The sequence below is a fragment of the Meles meles genome, chromosome 1 (assembly GCF_922984935.1).
Source record: "Meles meles chromosome 1, mMelMel3.1 paternal haplotype, whole genome shotgun sequence".
NCBI lineage: Eukaryota > Metazoa > Chordata > Mammalia > Carnivora > Mustelidae > Meles > Meles meles.
In genome coordinates this window covers 193,348,345-193,359,005 of record NC_060066.1, presented here as the reverse complement: position 1 = coordinate 193,359,005, position 10,661 = coordinate 193,348,345, and the positions used below count along the sequence as shown (strand labels likewise).

Genomic DNA, 10,661 nt, shown 5'->3' with positions numbered 1-10,661 from the left:
TCCTTTGGAAAGATGGGGAAACTGAGGCTGAAAAGGGAGACATAAGGTATCCAAGAGCACCTAGCATGGAATTGAGATGTAAGCCACATCTGTCTTTCTCCATCGATTTCGGGCTCACTGTAACCGACAGCACTATGAGAACTGAGGGAGCTTACCTGCAAAGTGCCTGGCACACTCCTAGTGTTCTTTTTCCTTCCTCCCCTCCTTCTTTCAGGAGGCTTGGGGCTGGGACCCCAGAGACCTGTGTGCAAGAGAAGTGGGCTGAGACCTGGTCCAGGCTCCCCACGCCCTGCCGGGCCCAGGATGCCCCTAGCCATCAGCAGCTCCTGAGCTCATGGAGCCCTCGGCCACCCCAGGGGCCCAGACTGGGACCCCCACTGGCGGCAGGGACCCATCACCATCCCTGGTGCCTCCTGACTACGAAGACGAGTTCCTGCGCTACCTGTGGCGTGATTATCTCTACCCAAAGCAGTATGAGTGGGTCCTCATCGCTGCCTACGTGGCTGTGTTCCTTGTGGCCCTGGTGGGCAACACACTGGGTAGGTGTTTAGGTCCCCGTGGTGCTGTGGACTTCCCTGGGGACTAGCAAGGGTCCTGGGCCTGGCTTCTCTCCCCCTCCCCATCTCCCCTTGGCTTGGTAGTGTGGGGGCTGGGTAGCACGGCTCTGCCGCCCCCCCCCCCCGCTTCACGTCCCCCTCCTCTTTCCACCCCCACCCCCGCCCTGCAGTCTGCCTGGCTGTCTGGAGGAACCACCACATGAGGACGGTCACCAACTACTTCATCGTCAACCTGTCCCTGGCTGACGTGCTTGTGACAGCCATCTGCCTCCCGGCAAGTCTGCTGGTAGACATCACTGAGTCCTGGCTCTTTGGTCATGCCCTCTGCAAGGTCATCCCCTATCTACAGGTGAGCTCCACCCAGGCACCGTCCGTCACCCCTCTGTCACCCCAAGTACAAAAAACCGTGGCCTTGCATAGACCTCAGCGACCCTCGGACTTGCCTTTCAGACGGGACGCGGTGGCTCGGTTCCTCTGCTGTGTCGTCCTCTCCTGTCATCAGGGCCCGGCCACAAGGCCTGACACTTGGAGACACAGGCCCGGCCCCACACACTCATACAGAGATCCCCACCTGGTCACACCCGCAGACCCACATGCACATAGCCACTGGACACACGTGCAGTCAGTCATCTCCACTCGCCAGGAGAGGGGCACAAGCCCACGGTGACAGGCACAGATGCGTGTTAGGCCTGCTCCCTGGTTCCCAGGGGACCAGTGTGAGGAGACACCCCCGCCCCAGCCAGGGCCTTCCATCCCCCAGCGACAGGGATCAGGTTGTCCAGATGTGGTGGGGGTTGGGATAAGAGGGCTGGCCAGAGGCCAGAATGCACCCCAGAGGGCAGGGTTCCCTCCCAGAGGCAGCCTCCACCTCCACTTCTGTTCCTAGGCTCACGTCTGCCTCTCTGAGGGAGGCTCTTTCCTCACAGCCCTGGGGAAGGGAAGGCATCCCTGGGCAAAAAGAAATGCCTCTTGGATTTTTTTTGTTTTAAAGATTTTATTTATTATTTGACAGACAGAGATCACAGGTAGGCAGAGAGGCAGGCAGAGAGAGGGGAAGGGAAGCAGGCCCCCTGCTGAGCAGAGAGCCTGATGCGGGGCTTGATCCCAGGACCGTGGGATCATGACCTGAGCTGAAGGCAGAGGCTTTAACCCACTGAGCCACCCAGGTGCCTCGCCTCTTGGATTTTTAAGATTTTCCACTCAACAGATTAACCCTACGAACACTGACAATAAAGACAGGATGGGGAGGAAATGCACCTTAGGCAAATTATTTAAACTTCCTGTGCCTCAGTGTCCTCCTCTGTAACGTGGGGTGAGAGTACGCACCATGGGGTTGTTGTGAGGCTAATGAGAACAGTGCCTGGCACGGAGTAGGTCCCATTAAGTTACTATTCATGGTAAGGAAGCACCCACTATGGGCCAGGTCTTGACCTGGACATTTCCCACCCATGATTTCATGGATTCTCGCAAGAATCCCGAAGGTGGAGGACGTGTTCCCATTCCTCAGACGAGCCTCAGAGAAGGTGAGTAATTTGCCCAAAGCTCCATAAGCTGTGAGCAGAGCAGTGCGGTCAGGATGGACGCCTGGTGTTTCAGGACTCCATGCCCCACCACCCACCCCATGTCTGTGGGTGGCCCCCACGGGGACTGACGCTGTGTGCCCATGGGGCAGGCCGTGTCTGTGTCGGTGGCAGTGCTGACTCTCAGCTTCATCGCCCTGGACCGCTGGTACGCCATCTGCCACCCGCTGCTGTTCAAGAGTACCGCGCGGCGCGCCCGTGGCTCCATCCTGGGGATCTGGGCTGTGTCCTTGGCCGTGATGGTGCCCCAGGCTGCCGTCATGGAATGCAGCAGCGTGCTGCCTGAGCTAGCCAACCGCACCCGGCTCTTCTCCGTCTGTGATGAACACTGGGCAGGTAATGGTGGGGGCCTCAAGCAGGAGGCCCTGGAGTGGGTGCCTCTGGGACACGTACCCCTAGGACAGGCATCTGTCAGTATGCTTCTGTGGTGGGCACTCCCGGGGTGGCCATCTCCCAAAAGGACACCCTCGGAGCCGGCTTCTACAGGGTTACCCTACCAGGGCGAATAACCCCTTGACGGACGCCATCCGGCAGGCATCTAGCGCGGGTATGTCCTCTAGTCTAGACACTTGTGAGGGCTCCCTCCAGGATGGACACCCACCAGCTGAGCAACTGCAGGGTCTCTCTGTCGCGGTGTCTATAAGAGGCCCAGCTGCTTGCTTTGGCTGTACGGCTCCAGATGGGGCAGGGGGGCTTTGCTAAGTGGAACCGGCTGGAGGTCCCCAGAAGGGGAGCGTCTCTTGCCCTTGTGTCTTTTGACCCCTACAGACGACCTCTACCCCAAGATCTACCACAGTTGCTTCTTCATTGTCACTTACCTGGCCCCACTGGGCCTCATGGCCATGGCCTATTTCCAGATCTTCCGCAAGCTCTGGGGCCGCCAGGTGAGGCCCACTCTGGTGGGGCTGTCGGGGCTGGTGGGGCGGAAAGGGGTTCTGGTCTGAGGGAACAGAAAGAATCTGCCATCCCGGCTGCCACCAGAGAGAGGCAAGGTCCAGGGACAGGTCAAAGTCAAGACCAAAGCACAGGGGCCGACCCTGCAACCGAATGTTAACTGACACCGGTTTCAGTATCTAAAATCTCATCATGGTTCTGAGCCCAGTAGCGGTCCTTCATTGTACCGGGTACTTCCAGATGGTCTTGCCTCCTCTCAGCACTTGTATATTGTCCCCAACTGAATGTATGAGAGAATGGAGTCCCAGAGAGGCAAAGCCTCTTCTCCCGAACCCCTCAACCAGCCAGGGGAAGAGCAGTGGCTTTCTAACGCCCAGGTCGGCCCCACAACAACATCATCTCTGAGTTTTTGCCAAATTCGGCACTTGGCTCCCAACGTCTTCACAACGACCTAAGCACAGAAGCAGTAGAACCCCCATTGCCAATGCTGACGAAGGGCGGCCAACTTGCCACAGCTGTGGCAGAACTTGCCACAGAACTGCGGCCACTTGCCACGGGTGGCAGAACTTTCCGGTTCTTTTCTGGTTCTGGGGCCTGCCTGCTGGCCTCTGTTACAGATCCACCAACAGCAGGTTCTGGGGGGCAGGGGTGGTCATTGTGGGGGGAGGGGAGTGCTCGGAGGTTCTGGGTACCAGGGGGCTAAGTTCTGGGTCCTGTGCCTGGGCAAGGAGAGGATGCAGACCAGAAGGTGACCAGCCTGCAGTCCACCAGCACCTGCCCTCTGTCCGATAACCCTCCACCAGCACCTGCCCTCTGTCCGATAACCCTCCACCAGCACCTGCCCTCTGTCCGATAACCCCCCAGTCCCGATGGCAAGCATCATTATCCTTCTCTAATAGATGAGAAAACCAAGGCTCGGGGTAGGAGAGTGGGTTGAGCGAGCTCACACAGGTCCTGAGCGGCTGAGCTGGCCCTAAGACCCTAATTTTACTCAACTCTAGCCCTATGCCCCTCTTTCGAGGGGTGATTCATGTGCCCAATGGTGTGAGAGGCTTCAAGGATATCTACAGCTGCTCCTGAAACCTGGACCCCTCCCAGGTTTCTGGGCTGTGACGGAGGCAGGGACTGTGCTCTGAGGCCCTGACCATTCCGTGCCACTCACCTGCTCACCTGCTCGCTCCTTGCCCAGGCCTTCCCAGGGTCGGCACAGGTGGGGGTGGGGGTGGGGCACTACTCACCCCACCACCCTTCCCCCCACGACGGGAAGCAATGGCCTACGAGGATGGAGGGGTAGCTCAGGAGGATGTTCTAGAGTCTCCTGCCTCTCTGAGGTTCCGTTCCTTCATCAGTAACTGAGGGCCAGGAAGCCCTTCCCCGAAGGCACACCGTGGGGGATTCACAGTGAGCTCCTAGGAGGTTCAAGTTCATGGGGCCCCCTCCAGCCTGGAGTGTCGGTCTTCATCATGAATATGAGGTTCCTTCCCTTGGCCCACCTTCAGCCTGCCCCAGGGTCCCCCCTGGAGCAGCACCCCACAGAGTAGAATGGCCCTTCTGGGGAGCCCCACCCACCACTGTTCTCCCTCTCTCTCTGTGCCGGCCAGATCCCCGGCACCACATCGGCCCTGGTGAGGAACTGGAAGCGGCCCTCAGACCAGTCGGACGACCCGGGGCAGGGCCTGAGCACAGAGCCCCCGCCCCAGGCCCGGGCCCGGGCTTTCCTGGCTGAGATGAAGCAGATGCGGGCACGGAGGAAGACGGCCAAGATGCTGATGGTGGTGCTGCTGGTCTTTGCCCTCTGCTACCTGCCCATCAGCGTCCTCAATGTCCTCAAGAGGTGAGAGTGCGAGGGACAGCTGGTGGCCTCTCTCTGCTTGGGGGAAAGAAGGGCTCTAGTCCTCACCCACTATGTGGCAGGTCATTTCCCTTCTCGGAGCCTCCCAGCCTCAATTTCTTGCCTGTAAACTGTGAATAATGCCAGCCAGCCATGGCCTGCGAGGGGATTATGAAAATTCCTCCATCTCTTCACTCAACCATCAGCTCCCCGTGGGGGTGGGGGGCAGGGAGCACAGTGACCACGTGCACAGGACAAAGCCTCCGCCTTCTTGGAAGCGACATCTAGTGGGACAGAGAAATAAGTCTCCACCGTACTGGCAGGGAGGGATACCGTGATGAAGACAAAATAGGGAAAGAGCACAGAGAGTGAAGGTGACGAGTCAGTGGGGTTTTGTGTGTTTATTTTTTCATCTTTTTTTTTTTAGATACAAGGGTTAAAAAAAAAAAAGCCTCCTCTGAGGAAATGCCATTTGGCAGGGACTTGAAGGAAAGGGGGAAACCAAGGGACCAGGCCAGCAGGTGTCTGGAGGAAAGCACTGAAGCGGAGGGAACAAGGGATTCAGCAAGTGAGGGGCTGCGGGGCAGCCGGAGAGAGCAGCGGGCTGTTTGTCAGGAGCCAGTCTCAGTGTGAGTTTGTGCTTGGCCATTTCCTGGATCACTTCCTGTGATCTCGGGCATGTCATTTTGCTTCTGTGCACCTCCCTAACTGAACAATGGATGATGTCTTGCTTGACTCCTCATGTCGCTGCAAGGGTGGGTGAGGAAGTGGGTGGGGGTCCCAGGGGCTCTGAGAGCCGGTGAATGAGCCGATGGACCCTGGTCCCTGTCCCGACAGCCACCCTGTTTAAACTCTCTGTGCTCAAGACCTCAGACCTGAAGGCCCAGGAAAGGACCACCTGGTGGGACAGAAGGGGCTGTGGGAACTCTTGCACTCGATAGCCACTAGTGAGCTGCGTGACCTTGGTCAACTCACTTCCCCTTTCTGAGCTTTGGCTTTCCTGTGTTTTCAATAAGGACAGTGACTCCCACCCAACAAAAACGGGAACACATGCACACACTTCTACCCCGTTTCTGACTGTCCTCCCCCTGGTCCTAGGGTGTTCGGGATGTTCCGCCAAGCCAGCGACCGAGAAGCCGTCTATGCCTGCTTCACCTTCTCCCACTGGCTGGTGTATGCCAACAGCGCTGCCAACCCCATCATCTACAACTTCCTCAGTGGTGAGCGGGCTGGAGAGGCAGGGGGAAGGGGGGAGGGGTGCGGCAGTCTTCGGGACAACAGTCTGCACACCCCCAAGCCAGGCTGAATAAAGGGATGGCAGGAGGGGATGTCCCTGCTCCTGCCTGGGGATCTTGAGCTGGCTCTGGGAACTCCCATTTGGGAGAGACTTGGCCCTGATCAGGAGCCCTGGTCTAAGTGGGAGACAGGCCATACAGCAGAACCTCTAGTCGGCCCTGTTGGCCAACACAGGCTCTGGGGGAGCCAGGCCTATGGGAAGAGGGCCCGGGAGCTCTTGCCTGAGAGGATGACTGTATAAGCAAGTCATTTGAGGAAGGGAGGATCACCAGCAGAGGCAGCCCAGGGCCGGGGAAGGGCTTCCCCACGCCCAGCTAGACACGAACTGGCGGAGCCGCAGAATGTGGGGGGCTGTCCCTGCATCTGTCTCCAATACCAGCCTTCTTGCCCCCTGTCTGGAAGTCCAGGCATCCCCAGTCCCCTAGCCCCACCCCAGGCCGCTCCCCTCTGCTGTCCCACTGTGTGCACCTCCTACCCCAACCTCCCCGGCTCCAGGTGGTAACACCTCTGCCCGCGGACCCACCTGGGCTCAGCAGAGTAAGTGTGGCTCACGAGGCCTCTGGCTGCAGAACTAGGCTTAATGAACTGGTCCAGATGACTATTCAAGCCTGGGAACAATGATCTTTGGGAAAAGCCTGAAGGAGGGGCTGGGGGTCCATATCCTAACCCCCACTGAGACTAAAGAATTAGTCCCCGAAGGCTAGCCGGCCGTCTCCAGCTCAGGGGGGAGAACAGAGATGTAAGGGCTGCCGCAAAGGCGGCAGCTAGACTTCCTGCCAGGCGTTCCTGTCTTGTGTCCGTTTACTGAGCACATACTGTGTGCCTGGCCCTCTGCTGGGGCTCGAGGGAGGCTTGCTGGCTGACAAAGTGTGGTCAAGGAGTTTTCTGCTCCAGACACCATCTGTTTCCTTGGTGTCCTTTGGCTGACCGAGCTGGCTGTGGTAGTCCCTTCTTCCCTACTGTTGTCCCCTTCAAGAGAAGGGCTCCAGAATGAGAACTGAGCCTGACTTTTGACTGGGGGACCTTGGGCAAGTAGCTGCACCTCTGTGTCTCTCACCTACGAAGTAAGGATAAAGGATGCCAGCCTCTCAGGGTGCTGGGAGAAGCAGGGGAGGAGCGGTGCGTGGGGCAAAGCGGAGGTGCCCCTCACAGGGCCTTAGGCAGGCTGCTGTCCTTCCCGTCACTCTGGGGCATGGGTGGGGATAGTCTAGCCATAGCCATGAGTCCGAGCCCCTCCCCCCACCCGCCAAGGAGGGCAGAGGTGGCCCCAGGCCCCGGAACCAGACACCACGTTCTGAGCCGGGCTCAGAGCCAGAGCGCAGTCAAGGAATCAGATGAAAATTGCATTTCTCCTTGGGAACTGCTCCGGGGCCTCTGTCCTCACTCTCCCTGGCAATGCCAAGGTCGCCTTTGGGCCTTTCTCCGTCCCAGCTCTCCCCTGCCCTCCCGCCCCCTCACAGGCAGCTTGGCTGGAGCTGCGTGGGTGTTCCTGGGCCCAAGGACCTTCCTGCTTCATCCATCTCCTTATGGCTGTGTCTTCTGTCTCCAACCAAGGCAAATTCCGGGAGCAGTTTAAGGCCGCCTTCTCCAGCTGCCTGCCTGGCCTGGGTCCCTGCGACTCTCCAAAGGCCCCCAGCCCCCGCTCCTCGGCCAGCCACAAGTCCTCGTCCTTGCACAGCCGGTACTCCGTCTCCAAAGTCCCCGAGCACGTGGTGCTCACCAGTGTCACCACGGTGCTGCCCTGAGAGACGGTCGCCCTGGTGGCCCCCAGGGCGGGAGGTGGTACGAGCTGCTTCCTGCCTGGGCCGCTCCCCTGACTCCTTGTGGATGCAGTGGGAGGCCAGGCCTCCAGACCTGGTTTTCTGCCTGTTTAACTCCGGGCAAGTGACTTCCCTTCTCTGAGCCCTGTCTCCTAAGCAGGATTGATGGGAGGATTAAGCATGCTCGAGAAAGCGGAAAGCTGGTTGCAGATTGTGAAGTGTTGTGGATGGGATTATCCTATTCCTCCCACGTGGCTGTGCCCCACGGTCTCATCCATCCCTATCATCCTTCCGCAGCTCGGCCTTCCTCCCAAAGATCCCTCTCCCACCCAATTATAGGCCTTCCCTGGAGTCTGTTGTAAGGGTCCTGGCGGGCAGTGCCATCTGGCCCAGCGGCTCCAGCGGAAAGCCCAGCTGCTCTGAAGCCCACATGAACGAATCGGGGTCCAGCCTTTCCCTGGTAGGAACACAGCCCCATCCTGGCCACGTGCCGTGTGCACTGCAGACTGGACCCCGTCGGCTTTCTGGTGTGCTAGAACACTCTCCGTGTGGCCATTTGGCATGGAGGCCAGCAGCCTGAAGCAATTGTAATTAAAAGCCTGGCACTGAATGTTCCTTTTCCTTGTCATTGCACAAAACCTGTGCTGCTGAGGTGAGGAGAGAGATGGTGGGGAAGCTTGGGGAAGGGGAGAAGACCAGGCAGCACTGGAATGCTATGATCTGCCGACCACCGCCCACCCCTCCCAACACCCTGGATCCCAGATGGGCTCCAAGCCCGGATTCAAAGCACACGCGGCGCTGCTTCCTGCAGGACCTGGGTGTTGCAGGAACTGTCTGCTGTGACACTTCTAGGCCCAGTGGCCTACGGGAGGTAAGGGAGATGCGGGTGGAGACAGCGGGGTTAACAGACTGATTTACTATTATCTTCACCTTCTTGGAAATCAGGCTTGCATTTATTTTCTATGAACTCACAGGATAAAAAGAGCCCCAGACGTGCTCCATCTGCCACCAAGATGATTAGAGGGCTGCCGGAGGCCCTGCCCCTCGTTGCCAGGGCAGGAAATGGAGTGTGGGCTTGAGGAGGGTTCCGCTGACAGGTGGGAGACATCTGGCGGGGGCCAGCTCAGCTATGCGTGCCCCCTGGCTCTGCTTGATTTGATGAATGGAGCTCCGGGCTCCCTCTGACCTCCCCTGCCAAAAAAATGGGGGCAAAACCATGGTCCTGCCAGGGCCCCGGCCCAGAGATGCTTAAGCGCCCCTCCTCTTAGGCATCACACTTCTCCCAGAGCAGGTGGAAGGTATGGCCTAAGGATGTCGTCCACCCTCTGGGCGACTCTCCAACCCAGTGCTTGTGGCCATTTCCACGGATGCCCGGGTGCTGCCGGGTGGGACAGGCCACCCCGCTCCTTCCTCGCTCCTGTTGGCCTTGGGATCCCAAGCTGTGGGTGAAGTTTCGTGTAGCCAGGCTTGGAGACGCAGTGTGCAGAACGGTGTGTGACAGCAGGCTCCCAAGCTCGGAACCAGCCATACCCATGAGGACCAACGCAGGTCTGGGGCTAAGGAGCCCGGGCTGAGCACGAGGCTGAGACTATGATTGGTGCCATTCTAGAGACTGGTTGCTGTCGACACCTGGCTCGGTGGGAGCGAAGGACAGAAGTGTCCTGTAATGGCTTCATTCTACTCTATTCCGCTGGCTGAATCCAGTCCAATGGTGGGCTCGAGGCCTCCACTTGGGGAGGTTCAGATGAATGGGAGAAAATTCAGAGGACAAGGATGCCAAGGTGAGCGATGCTCAGGGAAGAGCTGCGGAAGCAACCGGGGCCACCCAGACCAGGGAAGGGAGTTCCCAGGGGAACATGGCAGTTCTAGGTGTCTATAGAGGTGGGGCTGGCAGGAAGGGGAGAGAGAGCTTCTAGATGGCCCAAGAGAGAAAACCCTAGTCCAGGGATGGTTTTTAAGGTGGCAGGATTTGGAATCTCATCAGGAAGAAGTGTCTGCTGGTCAAAGAGGAAGCTGGCTTCCTGGAAGGGCACTGAGCTGTCTGTCCCTGGAGGGTGGTAGGCAGAGGCAGGACTGACCATGGGGCAACAGAGAGGATTCTAGCCCTGGGTGGAGTTTGGCCTCCGGAACTGGGTTCCACCTGGGTTGGTGCCAGCATTCTAGCATGTGGGCAGCCCAGAGGACAAAAGGGCTGAGCTGGCTGAGCCCGACGTACCTGCAGGGCCTCACTGAGCTGCTTCCAACCACCGCTTGCTGGGCCCAGAGCTTTCTTCTCTTCATCCCCAAGAGAAAAACGATTATCACACCAGTGCCCATGATCAGGTCCCCCGCAACAAACCAGAATGTCTGGTGTCTTGGCTTTTGATCGAAATTCTGTCAGATCACTGTAGACATTTGGTGTAGACTGATTATCACACTGATCTCAAAACCCAGCTAGCAAGGACAGATGTCTGTGCTTAATAAAAATGGGAGAAAGTTATGACATAATAAATGCAGTTTGTCTGGAAGATCAAACCAGGGCTTGAGATCATAAAAAGGCCATGCTATGAAGTCTGCGGTGGTGCCTGTAGCCCAGAGTGCAGTCCTAGAACAGCGACAGTCCTAGAACGGAGACAGAACACACGAACCTGGCCAGCCCCTGCACTAGAGCTCCACCCTGGTGAATGGGACTGGCCTCATGTGGGCCATGTCCCCATGAGACACTCCCTCCCACACTGTGCAGTGTGCCCTTCAATGTTTGCTG

At 58.3% G+C, this 10,661-nt stretch overlaps 1 protein-coding gene across 1 annotated transcript; it reads left to right on the top strand.

Annotated features, from left to right (window-relative positions):
- Positions 1–334: 334 nt before the first annotated feature.
- Positions 335–8,494, top strand: HCRTR1 (hypocretin receptor 1). The gene is made up of 7 exons (XM_046019978.1): positions 335–539; positions 728–906; positions 2,230–2,473; positions 2,906–3,021; positions 4,633–4,865; positions 5,961–6,082; positions 7,713–8,494. Exons 1-7 carry the CDS (start codon positions 335–337, stop codon positions 7,901–7,903), a joined length of 1,290 nt encoding a protein of 429 aa, XP_045875934.1. The 3' UTR covers positions 7,904–8,494.
- Positions 8,495–10,661: the final 2,167 nt, after the last annotated feature.